Raw genomic sequence first — 24,318 nt, forward strand, 5'->3', positions numbered from 1 at the left:
CTGAAAAAAAAAAAAAAAAAAAAAAAACCCATTTTAAATGAAAATTAAATTATTTGGACTTATTTCTCAAAGTTAAGAACAGTTGTTGAATGAATTCAGCACAGAACCCATTGGGCACCACTGTCTTGTAGCATGGCTTAGCATATATCTGCAAGAATATAATTACAAAATATTTCAAAATACAAAAGAGCAATTGAATACAGTGTGTGTTCTACAATATATAATACAGCCTACCATAAGCAGTTTAGTTATATGTGCACATAAAGCATATTACATATACCTCAGTTACCCATGCCAATCATGTGTCCTTGTAGTGTACACATTTCTGAAACAAAACATTTATGAACAACGGTAAAACGGACAACCTTTCCCTAATGTGGAAATATGGCTCATGAATGTGGACCGCAATTATTTCATTGTCATTATTATCATTTGGTCTTAAGTAGAAGTGGATTTGAATAATAATAAAAAATAAAAATAAAAATCCAAACTTTTTGGTGATTAAAACACTCTGTATTGAATTTCTGGTTCAGATAATAAGTTGTAATATACTAGTGTTAGCAGGTAATATGCATTGTGTATTAAACTTGTAGGTGAATATATATATATATATACACTCACCGAGCACTTTATTAGGAACATTTTTACTTTACTACACCAACATATTCATATGATTATCTACTCAGCCAATTGTATGGCAGCAGTGCAACGCATACAATCATGCAGATACGGGTCAGGAGCTTCAGTTAATGTTCACATCCAACCGTCAGAATGGGGGAAAAAATGTTTCTAAATGATTGTTGGTGGGAGACAGGGTGGTTTGAGTATCTCAGAAACTGCTCATCTCCCGGGATTTTCATGCACACTAGAGTTTGCAAATAATGGTGCAAAAAAACAAAACAAAACAAAACAGTGAGCAGCAGTTAATGAGAGAAATGCCTTGTTAATGAAAGATATCAGAGGAGAATGGCCAGACTGGTCAAAGCTGACAGGAAGGTGACAGTAATGCAAATAACCACACATTACAACAGTGGTATGCAGAGCATCTCTGAACACATAACACATCATATAATTCAAAGTGGCTATAGCAGTAGTATAAATACCTAATAAAGTGCTCAGTAAGTATATATATATATATATAATATTATATAGCTTGCTCGCCATGTGCTATCAACATTCCAATGCTCAGTATCTAATGACAGTGGAATATGTAAACCCCACACCAGAATGCAACATGGGAGGTTATTATATTTTTGTATATTACTACGCATAATCCCATAATCTCTTTCTTTCTGCAAATAAAACTGTTATTTGGCCACATTTTACCTTCAGAGTGATTATTGATAAATTGCCTAGATTCCCAAAAATTGCAATTTGGACTGAACTTTTCTAGTACCATTTTATGAAAGGCCCTGAGGTCAATTTACCAATTGTTCAGGGCATGTGTTCCTGGAGTATGTGTAGTGAAAAGTAATTTACAATAAATAAATAAAAAATTAAGTAAGAAAAAAGCCCTGCTTCAGAAATAATAGTTATGTTTAATAGTCACTTTAACTTTTAAATATAATTTAATCAAATATCCTTTGGCTTTCTTCATTTCTGAGCAAAGCAGGGTTTCGTAAGGCCTTGGACATGGCCCTAAATGTCATCCATGCTATTCACTTGCAGTGCAGTCAGGTGGATTTTTAAATATATCTACTCCATATTCCGTATGTATCACACAAAGCATAACAAATGATCCTTTTTTTTGTAATATTAAATGCCTCAAATTAGCATATTATTGCTGAACATAGATTGTAGAAAGAAACATCATAATTTTGAGCGATATTTTATTTCCTAGTTTCAATACATTTTTGGGTAACACTGCATTTCATGGTGCTGCCTGCATGGTGAGAAAGCTGTTTATTGCAAAGCTGGAACCAAAATGAACCATATCACCAGCTCTGCTCCTACACAGCGATGGACTTGACATATGCCTTTTCTAGCATGTGTCTGATCTGCTGAATCCTAATCTATTCAGCATCAGCTGCCTTACCCCTTATATTTGGAACCTCCCTCTTAGGAACATTAACAGGGCCAGTTTTAGTGTCACATGCTTATCTTGGGTACATTTGTCAACACTTTGGAACAAGTTTAGAACAAAATCAGTTTAAATCCCCACTGATGAGTAAAGTGATATTGTCTACGCTGACATAAACTACATGTAAATCTAGGGCATATTCGACAAAGATACAGTATTATGATTCTTGTTTTTTTTGTTTGTTTGTTTTTTTACAATTGTATGGCTTAGCTCTGCTTTTACTGATATGCGGGGAGAGCTTTAATACATATACAGTGTTAATCATTGTAACATATTTTCGTGCCATTTAGCGCAGTTTCATTTAGCTACCAGAATCATCTTATTGTTTTTTACTGAATTTATTATGACATAATTTAAAATGTGTTACCATAAAGAGTCACACTATTGTACATGAGACCTTTAATGAATGCATAATACAACCAATTTTATAAATATTGAAAGTCCTTTTTAGAAATGGTTATTACATCAGTGGTATAACTGTAATTACACAGCTAAAGACAGACAAGCAGTGTACATTTTCCCTTTCTGTAGTCCAACAAACCAGAAATTAAAAAAAGAAGAAGATATTTTGCTATGAAACACTGTTGTTTTGTTGTGAATCCAAGTGTCTATAAAGACTGACTCAGTGTTTGACCTATGGTACATTTGGTAAACATCATTTAAAAAAACTAAGCATCTCCTACTAATCAAGAAATGACTCACGTACACTCTCGTTGTAAGTGTAATGCTCACTCTGGTCCTCCTTCCTGGGGTTAGGTCTCAGAACTTTGAAAATGTTGTTAGCCACCCTGCTAATGCTGTCATAAGATGGTGGAGAGGAAGTAGAGGACAGCGTCTCAACCTTTTGGGCCTCAGGCCCATAGTTGTCCCTGATCATGGTCGCGATCAGCCCCTCTTTCTCGGGTGTGGTCTCCACCTCGTCGGGGTTGTCCGCCTTAATCTGCCGGTAGAGGAGGGCAGCCTGCTTCACCTGCCGTATCACCAGGTGCCTCCTGTACGATCGCTGGATGATGATGGCCGACACCTCCTCCTGCTTGCGTCGGAGGGTGGAAGTGATGGGCTCGTGGGACATTTTGGATGGGTTGGACATCATGAACTTCTCCTCCATCTGCTGCTTCAGGGCGTCCATCTCCCCGGACTCGCCGAGGACCCGTTTGGTGAAGGCAAAGAGGATGTCCAGGCAGTGGATCTTGTCTCCGGCGACCATGGGCAGGTCCATGGCGATGAGCTTCAGCCGGTTGGGCTGGGGGATGCGGAGGGGCTCGGGCAGCGAGTCGGCGAACTCGGAGAGCATGGTGTACTCGATGAACTGTGTGGCCTCGGGGTCGTACTTCTCCCACACCTCGTAGAACATCTCAAAGTCGTCCTCACCCAGGGGCTCCGTGCTCTCCTCGGTGGCCACACTGAAGTTCTCCAGGATGATGGCGATGTACATGTTCACTACGATGAGGAAGGATATTATTATGTAGCTGACGAAGAAGGCGATGCCCACGGAGGGGTTTCCGCAGTTCCCCTTGGTGCTGGTGCCGGTGTTGGTGGCGTTGGGGTCGCACTCCGGGGGCTTGTTCAGGATGGGGCTGAGCAGGCTGTCCCAGCCGGCTGATGTGGTGATCTGAAACAGGCAGATCATGCTGTTCCCGAAGGTTTCGAAGTTGAACATGTCGTCGATCCCGCCCTGTTTCTTTACGTAGGCGAAGTTGGCCATGCCGAATATGGCATAGATAAACATGACCAGGAAAAGCAGCAGGCCTATGTTGAACAAGGCTGGTAGAGACATCATTAAGGCAAACAGTAAAGTTCTTATTCCTTTGGCTCCTCGTATAAGCCGGAGTACACGGCCTATTCGTGCAAGTCTAATAACTCGGAAAAGAGTTGGCGACACAAAGTATTTCTCTATAATATCAGAGAGAACAACACCTGCAAGGAGAGAGAAAGATACAAATATTTGATTAAAATGATTGTCATTTGTCACTGAAGAGGGCTGATTTCTTGGCCTTTTTCTTTTTACTTTGAAAACCATAATACAGTACATCTAGACAAAATGATACAAATGTATATTTTTATTTCAATTCATTTTACTTCATGCTTCACACATTATCACATTGTTCATTACGTAACACAAGCATACACTCATACTGATATTTGCATTCTTACTGATTTCCTCTATTATTGCATATTTGTCCCACAGCAAAAGTCCTGACTTGAACACAATAGATACCGGAAATGAGCAATTTGTGCTTGAAAACCTACCAATTCGTCTGAATTAAATCAGTTATGCAAAAAGTTGTGGGCTAAAATTCCTTCACAGTGATGTGAAAGACTGATATCAAATTATAGGATGCCTTTGGTTGCAATTATTGCTGCTAAAGATATAGTTATCAAGTTTAAGTGGGCAATTACTTTTTCAGAGGGTTGATTTGGGTTTTTGATAACTTATTTCATTAAATAAATGAAATGGTATTGAATGTTTTTTGTGCTTACTCAGGTTCTCATATTACATTCTGAAACCATTAATTGTGACAAATATGCAAATTATAGTGAAATAAAAAACGGCATGTCAGCTTAAACATTGGATCTTAAAATTTTGTTCAAGCTAAATCAAATTCTGGGAACATTTCATTGCTCTCCATGGTTCCTTCATAACTGGGTATGTATTGCGAAACACTGGGTTCTTATTTTTCAGACTGCCATCACCTGTATTTGTACATAGCCTCCACGCAAAAACCAAAGGAGACTCTACGCACCCACGATGGAGAGGATGACTACTACAAAGTCGAAGATGTTCCACCCGACAGTAAAAAAGTAGTAGCGCAGGGCGATGAGTTTGATGAGGCATTCAGTGGTGAAGATGATGATGAAGGCCAGGTTGATGTTGTATAGGATCTTTTCGGTTTGATCCAACTGCTCGTCCGTCTCCACCATCATGGTTATCATGTTTAAGATGATGAGAACCATGATGATGATGTCAAAAGCTTGGTTTGTCACCATGTCAAAGAAGAAGCCTTGCACTGGGTTCTGTAAAAGGTTAAATAAACGTTTCACTACACTGAATATGGATTGCTTAGTACAAATAGAACCACATCTAAATGAATGCCCTCAATCAATTGTGTCAATATTTCAGAATGGGCTCAGGGGTAATTTAAATATTAGAACCTAATTCCACCTCCAAACTCTAGGATGTCACTTTGCAGGATGAACGAAAAGTAAACAGTGCATGAGTACGCTACTGCTTGTTTTTTTTAAGGGAAGTTCAGCATTAGTTACAACTTTGGTTTTGGGGTGGAAAGTCATTAGATGTTAAACAAAAGGGTGTGTTGTGAGGAATCAGAAACATCACCTCAGCACCTCAAAGTCCAGTGGAGGACCAAGACTGACTTAAGGTCCAAGAGTAGCCAATAGTATTTAAAAGGCATTTGCATCACTAATTTATCTTAGCTATCAGTTGTTTGGCACATATTTAACATGCAATATCTCCACACTTGCATCCGTTTTTCCTTGGGCTGATTTTGATTTCACATCAAGCTCATGACACCAAGTGACATCTTACCACAGTCTAGCCTAACTAAGTGTTTTATGTCACTCTTTATAGCATTTAGCCAGGTAACATTCTTGGTTATTTCACATTTGCTAGAATGCATTGCAGAATCTCCCTTCATGAAGTATGACATTTGCTTATGTGTGGTTTAGGAAGCCATTATGTCATGCTTATGGAGGCTTTACATACACTTCATGAAGCATTTATAAGCAACACTTTGTTTTAAGCACCAATTATTTTATTAAAATATACTGGATGAAATATACTGTCCAGTATAATGCAGGCCTACATCTAAACAATTATTTTCTACACAAATGCAGATTGGCTACATCATAGGAAGCCAAAACTTACAGATAACTGAACTGAAAGTCAAACTTTTAAGCTAAGTATTTTAATGAAAATTAAGAAAAAACAACGATTTTTAATCAGTCGGAAGTAAAATGTATCCATTGGTACTTACCACTGGCCGTGGAATAGGCTTCTGTGGCTTCTTAGTACCCAGCTTTTTCATTGCATGATAGTACTTCTTCTGTTCCTCAGTCATGAAAATATCCTCTCCACCTAAGTACACAGAAACATTCACTATTATTATTTATTTATTTATATATTTATTTATTTATTTATTTATTTATTTATTTATTATTATTATTGTTACATCATCTGAATTAACTTGGATGCATACGGGACTACTGAGCATCTAGAAGGTGGCAGAATGTTTTGTGCACTTATCTTTCTTTTCTGCTGGTTGAAATTGTCGATGATCACGCCAATGAACAGGTTCAAGGTGAAGAAAGATCCAAATATGATGAAGATGACAAAGTACAGGTACATGTACAGGTTTTCTTCCTTCTTGGGCTGCTCCTCCACCTATTACAAAAGAATAGTATTCAAAATAGTTTCACTGCAAATATCTCATACCACAGCTATAGATGTCTCAATAGGCCCAGTAAGTTATATGCAACGAATGAGGTATTCAAGCATTTTTTGTTAGTCTCTGTTGGTTTCATAACTGTCTTTCCTGCTCTACATTGTGCACATTGTACGATTCCTGTTTGAATTATATGCAATCTACAAATCCTGAAAAAGTAGGAAGAAAAACATATTAGCGGGGCATATGATTACAAAAGCTTGTAAATAAGAAGATTCAATTATATTTCTGTTTTGCCAATGCAAATACGATTGACTAAAGCAATAAAAAGCATTACATTATGCTTATCGCCTCCGTTATTTGCTTACATTTCCTTTACAGTACTTATATTTTCATAACTTTATTTATAATGATTTTTTTAGTTCCAAGTCTGGTGGCACGGATGGTGCAGTGGGTAGCACTGCCGCCTCACAGCAAGGAGGTCCTGGGTTCGAATCCCCGTCGGCCGGGGCCTCTCTGTGCGGAGTTTGCATGTTCTCCCCGTGTCTGCGTGGGTTTCCTCCGGGTACTCCGGTTTCCTCCCACAGTCCAAAGACATGCACGTTAGGCTGATTGGAGAGTCTAAATTTCCCGTAGGTATGAGTGTGTGAGTGAATGGTGTGTGTGCCCTGCGATAGACTGGCGACCTGTCCAGGGTGTATTCCTGCCTTTCGCCCAATGTATGCTGGGATAGGCTCCAGCCCCCCTGCGACCCTGATCAGGATAAGCGGGTTCAAATAATGGATGGATGGATGGATGGAGTTCCAAGTCTGTTTTTTAATTTAATTGGTTTTTGTACATATGTTTTGGTACAGTGGCCTGGATGTAATCAAAATCCTTCATTTTGACTTGTTTGCCTTTTCTTCAAACACAGTTTGTTGATTTTTAGATGATTGATGTAGTGCAGATAGTGGCTACTGGTGTTGATAATCCACACAATTCTAACATACCTATTGCTACAAATAGATAGATCGATAAAACAAATGTCATAAATATATACAATTTTACTTTTTATAATAAGATCTGAGTATTTGTTTTGATGATTTATGTCAGGTTAAAAATGAACATTTCAGATTGATGTGGATACTTACACCTCGTGAATCCACAGCTGCATACATGATATCCATCCAGCCTTTAAAAGTTGCCTTAAAAATAATACAGTCAGAGCATCAGGATTACATGAACTATTATTACATACCTACACATGCCTATACCTATACACATTCATTTTGACTTCAGGACATGGGCAATTTGAATGTAATTAACAATAAACAACGGAAAGGAATACTTTAGCTGGATAGCATCAGGGCTAATGGCCTGCTTTAGACTTCATAAAACTTCATAAAGTTTATTGTATATATCTTATATTCATCTAAAGAAATACAATATATTGTCTGCAAATCTTTGTACTGTGCACAGTGAGTGCTCATGGGCTTACTGAGACATTTTGGGACATTATTTTTTGTTTTAATTATTATTATAACACACCTAGATACAAGAGCTATATAAAAAAAATTATTTCTTATTGGTAGTAGTTCATGCAATGCTTCCAGTTCATGCAATGCTTCCAGTGCTTTAATTAGCCAATTCAAATGGGATATACAGATTATCAAATATAGACACCAATAATTATCATAAGGTCCTGATTCATATTATTAAGTTCCTAGTGAAAATCTCTGCCAGTTCTGACAAATAGTCTTAAAATAGGCCAATGGACAAATTAAACGAAAAAGGGGAAAATGATCCTTCTGACAGGCAATGAAAATGGCAAATATGGGCTTCCTCCTGGCAGACCTTTCTTAGATGAGGGAAAATTGAATGAAATTGGCACTTCACTTCACAGTGAGTGAGCACCTATCAGCAAAAATCACGGCAGTTGGCCTTTCGCCTTGGTTACCAGTAATTACAGGCTTTTGTGAATGACTGGGGACGGCACTATTCCTAGATGCAAATGAAAGGTTTCTGTTGGATGAAGTCAGAAGAAAGTGATGGAACAGCAGTAAGTGACTTGTTGCTAGGCTACTGGTCCAAATAATTTAACCCGAAGAATGGAAGTACTCTTGGAGACCACAGAAGTCTGCAAAAAGGGCCCTCAAGGCTAAAAATACAGTTCTGCACAACACATCTGTTGACATTTGTTTTTCAAGCAAATTTTGTTTAAGCATATAGAAAAAAAAGTGTCAACGAAGGAAGGGGACAATGAGCCATGCTTACCACTTGCAGAAGTGAGAGGTAGCCTGAGCCCACATTATCGAAGTTGACTTTCACCTTGGTCCAGTAGAACAGCAAGCCATTCCTGCTCTCACATTCAGACTTGTTGTTGACCTCGGAGGCACTGTATAGCACCAATGTCCGGGGATTGATGCATCTTCCAAACTTTCCCGCAAAGAGGTTGACACCCATTATGCTGAAGATGAGCCAGAAGATCAAGCAGACAAGTAGCACATTCATGATGGAGGGAATAGCGCCAATCAGGGCGTTCACCACCACCTGTCACCAAGGAAACCAGTAAATGTGTGAGTCTAGTAATTTAGTGATCTAGTAATCTTAAGACTATCCACAACTTTCCTGGAGGAACCAATGCATGCTGCCATGACACCTAATCTTTTAAACAATTTCTGGGTGCTGGTTTCCTACTTCCAGTTGACTAGATATAAGTGGAAATCTTTTGTAGTAGAGTAGCTAGTTATTTTAACAACTTCAGATATGCCTTCAGGGTAATCTTGTACAGTCCATGGATTTTGGAACAGCCACAAAGAATGTTAAAATTTGCTAAATTTGGCAGCTAGCATTAGTTGTAGATAGCATGATGCTACCATAAAGTCTGTTGATAATACATGACATAATATATAATGATAAACCAGTTTAAATTTGCATTAACTTATGCTTAATTGGTTTAACATGTCATTACATTTTTCTAAAAATCAGAATTCCATAACAATGGTAACAATGATACATAAGCATCAGAGGAAAAACAGAATGCCAGTCAGACAAGACAGAAATTGCAGAGATGTAACTTCAACAGCAAAATAAACATTACTACTCACTGTTGGAGGGTTGGATGGTTTGGAATAACACATTTGGACATGTTATACAGAATTCAGGCAAGGACCCTAATGCACAGGCGTTGTGCACTCATTAAACACTTCTAGGCTGTACTAAGAGGCAATTTTCTCCTGGTACAAATACGCACCACTCTCTCCCAAAAACAAATATACAGTCAGGTCCATAAATATTGGGACATCGACACAATTCTCATCTTTTTGGCTCTATACACCACCACAATGGATTTGAAACGAACAAGATGTGATTTAACTGCAGACTTTCAGCTTTAATTTGAGGGTATATACATCCAAATCAGGTGAACGGTATAGGAATTGCAACAGTTTGTATATGTGCCTCCCACTTTTTAAGGGACCAAATGTAATGGGACAAACTAACAATCATAAATCAAACTTTCACTTTTTAATACTTGGTTGCAAATCCTTTGCAGTCAATTACAGCCTGAAGTGTGGAACGCATAGACATCACCAGACGCTCGGTTTCATCCCTGATGATGCTCTGCCAGGCCTCTACTGCAACTGTCTTCAGTTCCTGCTTGTTCTTGGGGAATTTTCCCTTCAGTTTTGTCTTCAGCAAGTGAAATGCATGTTCAATCGGATTCAGGTCAGGTGATTGACTTGGCCATTGCATAACATTCCACTTCTTTGCCTTAAAAAACTATTTGGTTGCTTTCTCAGTATGCTTTGGGGCATTGTCCATCTCCAATGAGTTCTGAAGCATTTGGCTGAATATGAGCAGATAATATTGCCCGAAACACTTCAGAATTCATCCTGCTGCTTTTGTCATCATCATCATCATCATCATAAACATCATCATCAATAAATACAAGGGAACCAGTTTCATTGGCAGCCATACATGCCCATGCCATGACACTACCACCACCATGCTTCACTGATGAGGTGGTATGTTTTGGATCATGAGCAGTTCCTTTCCTTCTCCATACTCTTCTCTTCCCATCATTCTGGTACAAGTTGATCTTTGTCTCATCTGTCCATAGGATGTTGTTCCAGAACTGTAAAGGCTTTTTTAGATGTTGTTTGGCAAACTCTAATCTGGTCTTCCTGTTCTGTTTTTGAGGCTCACCAATGGTTTACATCTTGTGGTGAACCCTCTGTATTCACTCTGGTGAAGTCTTCTCTTGATTGTTGGTCTTTTGGTGTTGCTGAGCTCACCAGTGCGTTCTTTCTTTTTAAGAATTCCAAACAGTTGATTTGGCCACACCTAATGTTTTTGCTATCTCTCCGATAGGTTTGTTTTGATTTTTCAGCCTAATGATGGCTTGCTTCACTGATAGAGACAGCTCTTTGGATGTCATATTGAGAATTGACAGCAACAGATTCCAAATACAAATATCACATTTGAAATGAACTCTAGACCTTTTATCTGCTCCTTGTAAATGAGATAATGAGGGAATAACACACACCTGGCCATGGAACAGCTGAGCAGCCAATTGTCCCATTACTTTTGGTCCCTTAAAAAGTGGGAGGCACATATTGTTGTAATTCCTACACAGTTCACCTGATTTGGATGTAAATACCCTCAAATTAAAGCTGAAAGTCTGCAGTTAAAGCATATCTTGTTCGTTTCATTTCAAATCCATTGTGGTGGTGTATAGAGCCAAAAAGAGGAGAATTGTGTCGATGTCCCAATATTTATGGACCTGACTGTATCAAAGCTGTGGAGGAAATGCATACAGAACATTGAGACTGGGTTGCCAGGTAAGGAAAGAAATGAAACATCTGTAACTGAGGGGAATGACTACCCTGGTGCAGATATAGTCCAGATATGACCAGCTTAAAATAACAGCGACCAGCTGTTTCAAAACATAGCTTGAGCTGGTCAAACCATGTTGAGTATAGAGCTGGTCTAACTGGTCAACCAGCTACCAGCTGTTTCAAAACATAGCTTGCGCTGTTTTTTTCAGTTGGGATGTTCTTCTATCCTGAGTGATGTTGCTTCTTATCACGATTCATTGGGATTTAGCTGGATAGATCAAGAAATGTAACTGAAAAGAAGGCTATGCTGACTAGCTTAGACTGGCTGTAATTTGATCATGGTGCTAACCTAGGGAGTCAAATGCAAGGGAAGTATGTTAGCAGTGTTCTTATCATGTAAACAGGGAACTGAATGATTGCACTGCTAAATGAGTGTTAGAATGGGTCACTGTTAAAGTGATATCTTGTCTAGCCTCATAGCCTTGCGCTACTTTTAAAAATTAATTAAAATGAAAAAAGATTACAGTAAATGAGAGGGGTGAACTGCCAAGGGGATAATGAGAGAAATGCATTTTTAAAATCCTGGAAGTGTGAGAGCAACAATTCTTACCCGCATGCCTTCAAATCTGGACAATGCTCTTAGTGGCCTAAGGGCTCTGAGGGTCCTCAGTGACTTTATGGCGTCGAAATCAGAGTATCCCAGCGAATTAGCTATGAGGCTTATCAAAGACACCTAGAGACAGAAGTGCCAGTTTGTTACAATGGCTCAATAACATGTTGGACAAGAGGTTTACACACCTCATGTTATTTGAGGAAATACAAAAACAGAAAGATTTTCTGAAAGCAATGTGCAAACACGTGATACACTTTGCACCAATTTATATGTTTGTTGGTAAAGTACAAACTAGAATCAATCCACATGAGAAGGTACCAAAATGACCATATAGAACACCGTTTAGTCATTTTTATTGTTTATAACACAGCACTCAGGTCTTGCAACTGATCATTATTAGGATGTCAGAAATAATTTTAAGAGGAATATTAACAATTAATGATAGCAAAGCTTCAAATGTTTAATGTGAGGAGAAACAGATGGGTTTAACAAACATAGTTTTGATGTTTAAAAATAATACTTTGTCATAATTATGTAGTTATTCCATAATATATTTAATTTTTTGATAATATTTCCTTTCTCTCAGTAACCAAATGGCTAAAAAAGCAACAGTTGACAGGGAATGACATTTAGTTACTTAATGTGTTATTGACATGTTGTCATGGATACGGAAAAATAAAATGCGTAAATATGTCTATAGCCTTGCGCATTGCACTGTGAATCAACATTCAACTGTGCATAATTAGCAATGATTGAATGACTAATAGAGATGATTCAGGTACTGCAATGTGATCGTTGTTAATGATTACTCAACAGGTGGCGTCATGAAGAGGCTGTAGCATTTCGTGCTGCAGATCATGGAAAACTAAAAGGGCTGTAATTTTTAATGAATCTACAAACCAAATATAAAAATGTTGGGGTTTAAGGTTTGTTGATACATCAGAGATATTAATTGAGTAAAGTACTGAGTGTGCTTTCTGCAAAGTGTGATAGTGAATTATGTTTCTTTGTACATTCCTTACAAAAATCAATTGGACCGCATAAGAATACAATTAAATGTTAAGTGCTAATTCAAGTCGAATAGTGTTTATGAGGCACAGATGGAATAAAATCTACTCTATCAGTTACATTGAGAATGTTGCTGTTAACCAGTGGAAACTTCAGGACCCAGCACTAAAATAGAAGTTATTTCACACTTTGCCCTGTAACAAAAGCACACAAAACCACACCACACACAAGCATTCCTACCATATATATATGTATATAGAGATAGATTTTTTTTCTTTAAATGTGAAAGCACCATAGCAACTATAATAGACTTCCAGCCGAAAACATTCTGACTCCTGAAATTGTTTTGTAGATAATTTAAAGTACTTGGGTGTATCACAACACGACCTTTCATGACAAGCACGTCTTCCTTTCTGAGGGAACAAAGCTGTGGGTGCTTATGCTGTCACAAATAATATCACAACAAAATTTTATTGTTGCAGTCACAGTTTTTAGAAGACTGTACAATTCATTTCCCTATAATATAAAATTGAGTCATAATGTCAGCGTTCAGACTCGAGTTTTGCTGGTGAGCCTCACAGCAGCTAAGAAAATGATTGCGCTACACTGGAAGCCGCCACACTTACTCTCTTTTGACCGATGGATTCTTAGTTTTATAGATGTGTGGAGCTCTCAACAGCCAGGTGACATGGAGCAAACAAAGAAATGTTCAGATGTGGCTCAGCAGTGCTCATAAACGCAGGAGATGAGTAGTTATTTTTGGAGCAGGTTAGGTCCTCAAGTTTGTTTTTTGTTTTTTTGTTTTTTGTTTTTTGGGGGGTGGGGGGGGGGTGTCATTTTTCATTTTTAATTCATGTTAACTTTAATCTTTCTGCTGAGTGTATTGCATGCTGATTGCATTGTATAAAGTATTGTTTTTGACAAAACCTTTATTGATCACAAAAAATATGTCAGCATGCAGGAACTGTTATAGTGAAACACAGCAGCTTACCGAAGGCAGCTAGACCAATGCATTTTCGCAAGCTGTGGAGAGTGCACTGGTAAGAGTCAACATTATGTCTGCATTGTTGGAATGAATGACTGGTGTGCTGATCAGAGTTGAATATGCCTTTGAGCATGCTCAGTGCCTTTGGAATGTCAGTTAAATATGAATGTGGGTATTTGATAATCAGGTCTTAGTCTGTGCACATACTCATTTTATATACATTCAAGCACTTAATAAGTTCACTATAACAAATATGAATGAGGAAATCCACAGAAGAAACTATTACTACTAAGTTTAGACTGTTTATTTTGGGCCATTCTAGAGCAAAGCAATTATTTTATATGAACCAGTGAGTTGTCATTCATTTCATCATTTAAAAAATATGTTTTCTTTTTGAATAATGAAGCAGTATTATTTAAGTAAACAATATATGCAAAATAAACATTTTACTTACATCTACGATGAGAAAGTCAAGCCAACACCAGTAATTGGTGAAGTACTTCTTGAATCCATATGCCACCCATTTGAGAAACATCTCCAGGATAAAGACATAGCTGAACACCTTGTCGGCATATTCCAGAACTAACTTCACCACTTTTCTCCTCTCAATATAAATGTCTTCAAATGCCTGTCAAGGAGACACACAAAGCGCATTTTTCAATTCTCTATGATTAACGAGTTGCACACTGGGCCAACACTCTCCCCACAAACAAAGGCCTTATAACTCAACTCAATGAAAATGTTTCAGTTGTCTTGTCGAAAACAATGGCACCCTCACCTTGATATTCAATGGGATCTTGTAGCTACAGTACTACCTGTCAATCCCCTGACTGCAGCTGGTTCATTACTGTGGCAAATATGCATTTACATTTGTTTCCGCTCTCCTGATAGGGTTCCATTGAAGGAGGGTTTGCCAAAACATTGGCCTTTGTAACGGCAATATCAAGACAAAAATACTAGAATTAACATTTACATTTTGTGTTTGCCTATAGGAAATTGTGAAGCAGGCAAATGCTTATTCATGGCACTGTACTATGCCTCCCTGTTAGACTACAGTGAAGGAGTTAGTTGCACCAGTTAAAGTTATTTCTATGCCTAAGACTTTTTATGGCCAGCTATGTTTTTAAATTGACAGGTTGGAATGAAAATTGCTAGGGTGTCCCTCCTGCAAGGTGTCCTTTTAAATTCTTGCCATGCACCTTACCGGGGTTATTATTTCTTATTATTGACATTAGCATTAATTACAAAGTAAGAATATTAAATGTCAGCACACCCATGCAAATAATAACATGTGGAGGTTTTTTGAGTGGGCGTTTCACAGCTGGAGAGTGGCCTGAAGGTATTTTCACCATGCAACTAGCATAAAATCACTGATTGGGCTCTCATTCAGGTGGCGGGGACTGTAATTATTTCTAAACTTTGTACGTGGGAAAACTTCTATATTCGTTTTCTTTTACGGTTTTTTCACATCTTGACATATTCTTCAATGTAATATGTAAGGTTATCCCCTACATCCTGGGTTTTCGCACAGGGGGTGTACAGTAGGGAGTCTGCAATCACACTCCCCCGAGTGATTATATTTCCCCTCTGCCAATCTGGAATCGCGTTTGCCTCTCCATATCTACATGCACCACCCCCACAATCACATCACGCCCACAATCACAATCTTAACCCTGCCCCACCCCAGTACACAATCATTATAAAACCTTTTCTAAAGTATATCCCAATATAATTTATGACGGGGTCCCCAGGAAGGCTTTGTGAGCCTGGTTGGGGGTCAAAACCCCTTCCCTGTATTATTCATTCCTTATTTGATACTGTTGATAAGTGCAATTGTAAAACAATTTTCTTAATAAAGTACACACACACACACACATATATATATATATATGTATATAGGTTTTACTGTAAAGATACTTTGTTGATGTTTCACTGCAAAATCAGTCTACCTGTACATATTAATAAAATAAACTAGTGTAAACTAGTAGCACTTGTAGCCTACTGCGTCTGTGTTTGACTTATGTTTTTTTTTTTTTTTGTCATGTATATTGTATATGCCCTATTGTTTCTCATGTTGTAACTTTATGTGTGCCGTCTTGGCCAGGACTCCCTGGAAGAAGAGATCTTGTATCTCAATGGTGACATTTCCTGGTTAAATAAAGGACAAATAAATAAATAAAATAAAAAAACTAGTGTAAATAATTAACAGTAAGAAGATGGAAAGAAATGTATGTTTTGAGGGAAAATATAATTTGTTATATCACAAAAACAAAAGAAAATATATGTCTATGAGGGTCAGAGGGACTGTGCTGAGAAGGTCATGGGTCAGAGGTCAGAGGTCAGGGGGTCTCACCAGTGCACCGCTGCTCAGCAGAATCATGAGGATTATGAAGGTCTCAAACCAGCTGTGCTCCACGATTTGGTAGCAGGTCTTCCGCAGTCGCCACCAGAACTGCCCCATTCCCTCCGTGGTGTTAATCTCACAGCATGGAAAGTGGCGGATGCAGACTAACAAAGGCAAGGTGCTTCTGTCAACATCAACCAAATCCACCACACCCCCATTTTGGGAGATTTATTTGAATTTAGAATCAGAATTTACAAAATGAGGGAATAAAAATGTTTTTATTTGAGCAAACAAACTGTGATGAAACAAAAGACAAACAAATAAAAAAACGCAGCTGATTGATATTGGGACAGTCATAGACAAAAAAATAAATGAATAAATGCATAAATTACAAACTTTCAAATGATCGAATCTGCAATACAAACAGGAACTATAATAGCAAACAGGATCTTGTGAATGTATTGGACACTTAGATCTGGACTGCCTAACTTAGTTTATAGTTTATAGTATAATCACTGTATGTACCTTTAAATATATGAAAACATAACCACGGGAAACCTGATAGTGTTGAACTGACCATACATGGAACATACACACATGTACACAAACACACACACAGGCACAATAATCCCAGTCTGTACACAAACAAACAGGCAGGCACAATAATCCCAGTCTGTACACAAACAAACAGGCAGGCACAATAATCCCAGTCTGTACACAAACAAACTGGCAGGCACAATAATTCCAGTCTGTACACAAACAAACTGGCAGGCACAATAATTCCAGTCTGTACACAAACAAACTGGCAGGCACAATAATCCCAGTCTGTACGCAAACAAACAGGCAGGCACAATAATCCCAGTCTTTGTCTGTGTGTGAGAAGCCAAAACTGTGTTATTATATTCTCATGAATCTGATCTGTCTGATAAGATGGGGCAAAGCCAAGGAAGCAGCTGTTCAGCAGTGGCATTGACATGGCATCCAACAGCCCCTACTGTTCTTCCCCTTCAACCCCAATTCTCATCGAGCATTAGACCAGGAAATGACCCTGTAAACGTAAGTGTCTTATGTAATCTCATAGCACCCCTTAATAAGATATGGACACTACTGTGCACCAGAACTCTCAGTATCAGTTACTGCAAGCTTTAAAAGCTCTCCATCATACGACGGAGCGCTGTCATGAAATCGCATTACAACATCCAATGCCCATCTGACTGTCTCCATTACCCCCATCCCAGCTCCAACAAATCAACTTATGGCCTGCAAGCCTAATAACATGATTATAGCAACACTATACATGGAACTCGATTTGAAAGGAGACCCGAACGCTTTCTTGGCAGTCGCAAACGTTTAGCGCCCTGGCGCCAATGTTTATCGAGCAATTAACGACCATCACGTGCACCGTAAAGAGATAGAATGACTGGGCCCATGCATTACTATGCAGCGTCCACCATTACGTAACAGGGGGAGTGAAACTACATTGTACATACTGTACTGTACGTTCAGAGGCTTTTGATTGTGACGTGTGCATTGCATCTATAGTTTCTTCAAACATGCATTTGGCTTTATACCATTACAGGAAGCATCAGGAAAAAATAAAAATGGATCTTTAACGATACATGTGCCATGCAGGCCTTTGATAACAGCATGCATACGCATTGTTGCTTAACTGTGGCACAGTTATAAATACTTAATAAACTATTAATAACAACATTCTAAATTCTAACGGAAGTGCTTTTTAATATTATTAATTGTATAATGTAACCAATAATCAAGGGTTTGGTGCGCAATGGGTGTAAATGACATTTTGGGGCAAAATTAATATTATGTATCAAATGAAAGCTCTTGATAAGATCTATCTTGTTGCAAAATATAACTAATCCATAACTACACTGAAATAAAGGGTAAAAATGTAAAGACTAATCCTCCAAACCTTGGTTCATATAATAATAATAATAATAATAATAATAATAATAATAATAATAATAATAATAATACATTTCTTCCATGTGTTTTCTAAGGGTTTTTCCTGTGGAACTTTCCTCTTACAGCTTTCTCCCCAAAACAATGATGGAGCAATGAAATTCCAGACATAATGAGTCCATTTCAGAACAGATGAGGTCTGTGCTAATTAATGCAGCTGCACTCTACCTGGAGGGTGTTCATGCACAGTTCACTGAACACCATTTTGTGCCAAGCTGATTTCTGAGGCAAGTAGCTTGGCATATTGTTTGTGTGCAGATCTGTCAGATAAGACCACACTAGCTTCTGTTGCTTTACACACAAGCAGTTCAATGCTTACAGAAGATGACACTCTATGTACATGTACGTGCTATCCATTAATGAAAAAAATGCATTGAGTGGTGAGGGGGGGTGTTTATCAGATATTTTAAATCGTAATCTAAATTACTGAATCAAAACCACTGCTGTTAACTGGGGAATAAAGCCAGCTTAGACAGCAAGACTTCTCAAGGGAATTCCTCGATACAAATTTCATTACAATGCCTAAAAAGTATTGTCCTCTCTCAGGACGTATACTGCAGACGTGTCCTGAAACATCTTTACACAGAACACCATCTTGTCAGTCAACAATGCCTGTATTGTTTATTGGCTACATATGACACATACAGAGAGACAACAGAATTGTGTGATAATTATCTCTGATAAACACACTTATCGGTGAATAAAACTGCACAATTCTGGTAAAGCAAAATGGAATAAGGTAAACTGAAATGGTGGTGTTAAAGAAGAATGAAAATGAAAATGAAAATTTGAGTCATTTGCATAGTTGCATTTTCATGTTTAATGACCTTTTTTGTTGTTAACAACAATTTTCACATGTGAAAACTAAATATGTGACTAGAAATCACATAGGCTACTTTTTCCGCTCTCATGGGATTATTTTTTATAGATCATTCCATAGAGTGGTTTTTAGATTTCTTTTTCACATGACTTTGTGTGTGAATACGGTCATGACTCTGTGATTCATTCTGAAAGCACTGATGTTGATCTGATAGGTCTTAGGAGAATTGGTCATCCACTCACATTCAGGAAAGCAGTCTTCGGGGTCCATGTTCATGTCGTCCATGTCGGAGTACTCGTCCAGCATGTCTCCAGCCTTCCTCAGGTCCACCGTGCTGCCCTCTGACAGGCTGAGTGCATCTCTCTGCGGGCCGGAGAAAAGACGCTCTTCAGAATGTGCCGGAAACGCATTGGTGTTGGGATAGGAGTTGAGAGATGTCAGTTAGCACACCCGCGTACATTACGGAAGGTCACGCCGCCCCCTTCGGCATGAATAGCGGTGTGATTAGCTCCCTTTAGCCGGGGACCTTTGGTCTTTCGCTCAGTGGGCTAATCATGTCTCTCACTGTGCTGCGCGGCTACTGCGCGCTTCAGGCTAAAACCTGTCACAGAGCCGCACTGCAGAGGTACGACTGGGGATTCTTCACAGGAACCTCGCCTGTAGTCCCACTGTTGGGGAATCACTGTCGGTGGCAGCAATCACACTGAGGACGTTCACATAAATTAGTGCCAGGTTAATTACACCAGCAACCTTTAGATGCTTTCAGAGTTTATAGGATTAGACTGTGCATTCTGTAGAGCTTCACATCTCATTGATAAAACACAACCCTCATGAATAACAAAACATAGAGATTACTACTATTTTTCCTTAAAATTGTTCACGCTATTTTTTATTTTTTTGCCAAAAACCTAGGTCAGTAATATTATGGAATTTCATGCTATAATATTCAGTAATATTATAGCATTTCATCCACCCCATTGAATCCATAAAGCACTTTGAACAAACAGCATTACAGTATACATTTTCCTTGCAGACCTCTCCTCCAGAGTAAATTGCTTTGTCAACATTTTTGTGATTTACTGTAATAGAAAACAATACAGCTCGATATGTATTGAAGAAATTTGGGGAAAGTGTCTTCATGGTGGGATTTGAACATGCAATATTGTGGACAAAAGGCAAGTATCGTAAACCCTAATACACACTGTGAGACACGCTATTCTCAGTAACTCCCTATGCTTAAAACCCTGTGCATGTGTTATCTGCCCTGCTACCACTATTTGGGGAGCACCTTGTGGGGTGAAATTAACCCTTTCCACTTTGCCCCCTAAGAGGGCAATTTCCAGCTATTTTGTACTAGCCCTATGAAAGTGACAGAAAAATATATAATAAATACATACATAAATACATTACAAAACGCCTTTTGTTTTTATAGTTTAGCACTGAATATCTCAATTTCTAAGTCAAGAGCTTATTTTTTGACTTTTTTGAAACACAATGTTCAGAAAATTAACCTTCACATGTGTTTTATTATATGAGAGTGCGCTTTTATAAAGCATGCCCAAAGTGTCCAAAAAGCTCTCCAAAGGATTACTCACCCTAATGCTTTCTAACCAACCTGCATCACATTTAAAATGGAACTTTATATCAAAATTAATTCATTAGAGCCCTGTTAGCCCCGTTAGCCCCATTAGACAGCACAAGTACTGGTTTATCTATTGCAAGTCCAAATCCTGTAATTACACCTGTCTGTATATTGATTCTGCTACGTGAATGCAGCAATATTCCAAAACTGTCTGTCACCTGAATATGACGCATTATACCTTGTTGTACAGGGTAGTAAACCCAGTACAAGAAGCAAATGTTTTACAAATGTTTTACATTAGTTTGGTACTGAAATGACCTAGCAATGCATTTATGCAACAATAAGAAGTAAGACGCCATTCTCTTAGGTATAGTCCCGGCAAATACATTGTTTTCATGGAAGATTGCTGAAGAGATTACAAAATAAACTTCAACGTTAGTCAGAAAACAGTTATAGCTTCATAATCAGGTGGGATATTTGGTTCGATAAATTTGTCTTTATCGAATAATTTGCAAAACAAACTTATAGTTCTACCAAACTGGAAATATGTTGGCCAGACGTGCAATAAAAGTGAGATAAGAAAGAAAAAGTGTTTATTCATGCAACTTCTGAATTGTAGATTTTTTTTCTTTTTTTGGAACATTTCTCTACGTCTTTTTTGACGTAGAGAAATACTATAAAGGATTGATAGAATATGTCTTTTATTGTCTGTGGTGAGGGTTGTAAACTGTTAACATAGCATGGGGGAGGCTTTAGTTTCATTACCCTACTTTGCACATAAGAGGCTAATAAGCATCTAAACTGCTGTTCTCACATTTTAAGAATTTGGCATCGCAATTTTGCTGTTTTATTATGTTGCAGTTGTTACCATTTTTTAAATGTGAACACAACATTAATGGGATGTCAACAACTCAACCACAAGGAGGCAAACTGGATAGGGTTAAAGTCCTTTTGGAGTCCTGTCAGGGATAACGTATGTTTTAGGTGACACACTGAAATGAAGGCAAGGGTAAAATCATTGCTGCTGTCACTCCAGTCCACAGAGGCGGCCATTTAATCCCACTTTGGGAGCCATTGGTGAGACTTTCATTGTTATTATTATCAGGCTGGAAGATATGCTGAAGGTATTCACACAAGCTGCTCACTGAGGGATCAGAAATGCTTTCAAACAGCAGTGAAAGGCTGGCAATCGTCTAGCCGGCTACGCCCCTCACCCCCCACCACACTGAACAAATCTATTTAGCCCAGGGCAGGCCTTAACGTGATTATCTCAGCCAGCTGACCTACCGCTGGGTTCACCATTATAATCACCCTATGAACCTGATACACAAAATCTCATATGAGGAGTAAGCAGGATTGAGTCACCCAGCCACACAGTGTCAGAGAATGCATACGCACTCGCTGAGGGAATGTCTTTATCACACCACACTCCTGGTCATACGCAGAGCCAATTTTTAGTCTCATACATTTTCCTCACACTCTGATTAACTCTTGATTCATATTCCATGTTAATGCCTTCTACATTGTGGTCCGCTAATGAACTGTGCCAAAGGTCTACATTCCTTTTTATTGCTGTGATGGTCGAAAGTTGGTCCTAAAAATGGCACTAATTAGCTGATCATTAGTGCACAATAGTGTAGGCAACCCTGCACTCTTGTTCAGTGCCGGTCTAGGCATAGGCGATATAGGTAGTCACAGTGTCATCTGTATGGGGGGTGGACTAATCATCTTGGGGGTGGCAAACGAAATAAAAAAAGCCCCTACCCCCTCATCCCCACTTCCTCCACTCAGAGATCTCGCCCACGGCGGCTCCAGCCAGCCCCGCCGTCTTTCTTTATGTGGACTGCAGGCACATTCAGGGGTACTTGTACGGCTGTAAGCAAACCAAGATGCTCCTCTGCATTTGCATATTCCAAGAATCAGACAGATATTAATATTCGTTTGAATATTTTTTCCAGGTGGTTGCAATACATTTATTTATTTATTTTTTTGCACAGAGAAACATTAATGCTGAGATTAAAAAATCTAAATATATAGGTTATTTCTGGAAAAAAATAGTGAATAAGTACATTATAAAAAATACTCTATTACAGCTGGTACATAATATACCATAATCATTATTTTGTATATATTACAGTTAGTAGGTTTACAAATTATTTCCTGGTATTTTGTTCTCAATCTTCCCGTGTACAGGTTGAAATAGTAAGATTTAGTCATTGCAGAGGTTTTCAAACCAATTATAAATCAAATTATCTGTTTAAAAAGTCCTTAATGAGGCTCAGAATCTCTCATTAGCCACACAGTATGCACAGGTATGCAGAAATAGCTGTGAATAGAAAAGCAGTGGAAGCCGAACACTCCTAAGAAAGGCTGTCAGTTAATTAATCATCATTAATCACTTCTCACCGCCAGCACAGGCGAGATTGAACAACGTTCTCTTTAATTAACATGACTACACTGACGGGGTTACCAGCCACAAATCCATGAAATCCTGCCTGACGTTCAGGTTACCCAATCGAACAGCAGAGAAGTAGGTTTCATTACATATATTCTTTCCTCCAGTGAAAGAACAGGAATAACATAAGTGGGCTGGTTGATAATAAGTGGGCTGGTTGATAAGCCACTGTGCCATTTTTTTTGCCACAACATCCTAAAACAAAAATGTACAGGTGATAAAATAAAATGGAGGTCTTTTAGAACCAAGGTCATGAAACTGTACCAATCAGACACGGTATAGTCCAATACCATGTTCCAGTCTGGAGAAAGCCATTAACACCATTATTGCCATCTAGTGAAGTGCTGGTGAAGGCACTGCGTTGGTACAGCCGCGTTAGCTGGATGGACAGGTGTTGAAAGACCAGATAGCAGGATGGGTGCCTCAGGGTCATCGACGTGTCTGGCAGATTTGATTTTGACAGAGATATCCCCATCCCCCCACATTAATCTGAGGTGCAAATCCCAGCAGGGGGCTAAGCCCCAGAGCAAGGCCACAGCCCGTGGAAAGCTAGTGGGGAAAAAGAGGAAAAAATCAACTCTGATATTTTTCCGTCTCCCGTTCAGAATCCTAACGACAACCGAGCAACAGAAATTGGTTGCGGTGTGAAGCAGCTGCTCGATCTACTCCCCGCATCTCCAAACAATCCGTTGATATTAAGATGTTGTGAAAGGGATATGCATAACACATCTTCCTAAAAAGCCTTCTTCTCCCCACTAAAAAACGACAGATTTTTGGGGAAGCTGCTTTTTCTGTGGGTGACTTAGCAGCTGGGGAGAAACAGAGGATTCAGAGAGACATGGAGAGTGTGTGTGTGGGGCACACTGCTTCATCCATGACTTTCTGACCACAGCCAGCTGTTAGTGACCCACGCCTGTGACCCACACCTGTCACCCAGCCAGCTGATTGAGAGAGAGAGAGAGAGACAGACAGACAGAGAGACAGAGAGATAGGGACAGAGAGAGACCGAGAGAGAGGGAAAGAGAGAGGGGAGAGAAAGAGAGAGAGTAAGAGCTAGACGAGAGCACAAGAGATGCAGAGGCGGAGAGAGCTGGAGGAACTCTGAAATTGTTAACCTCTCGACAAGAGCTCTGAGTCAGGTCTGAGTCAGGCAGCAGTGACAATCGGTAAGGGGCGTCAAAGACCACTCCATCGGCCAATCTCTCCAAACGGGCTTCATATTCCTTCA

General features: G+C 38.9%; 1 protein-coding gene across 1 annotated transcript in view; it reads right to left on the bottom strand.

Moving 5' to 3' along the window:
• Window positions 1–1,130: 1,130 nt before the first annotated feature.
• Window positions 1,131–24,318, bottom strand: part of LOC133136907 (sodium channel protein type 4 subunit alpha-like) — a 92,602-nt gene continuing 69,414 nt past the window's right edge. The window contains exons 18-27 of the mRNA XM_061254780.1: window positions 19,296–19,416; window positions 16,260–16,414; window positions 14,361–14,534; window positions 11,911–12,033; window positions 8,737–9,012; window positions 7,614–7,667; window positions 6,345–6,482; window positions 6,076–6,180; window positions 4,825–5,095; window positions 1,131–3,997 (exon numbers count right to left, since the gene is read on the bottom strand). Of these exons, the coding sequence (XP_061110764.1) occupies window positions 2,763–3,997; window positions 4,825–5,095; window positions 6,076–6,180; window positions 6,345–6,482; window positions 7,614–7,667; window positions 8,737–9,012; window positions 11,911–12,033; window positions 14,361–14,534; window positions 16,260–16,414; window positions 19,296–19,416 (2,652 nt within the window). The 3' untranslated portion in view covers window positions 1,131–2,762. The remainder of the gene's footprint in view (window positions 3,998–4,824; window positions 5,096–6,075; window positions 6,181–6,344; window positions 6,483–7,613; window positions 7,668–8,736; window positions 9,013–11,910; window positions 12,034–14,360; window positions 14,535–16,259; window positions 16,415–19,295; window positions 19,417–24,318) is intronic.

Source organism: Conger conger, chromosome 9, assembly GCF_963514075.1.
Source record: "Conger conger chromosome 9, fConCon1.1, whole genome shotgun sequence".
NCBI classification, from domain to species: domain Eukaryota; kingdom Metazoa; phylum Chordata; class Actinopteri; order Anguilliformes; family Congridae; genus Conger; species Conger conger.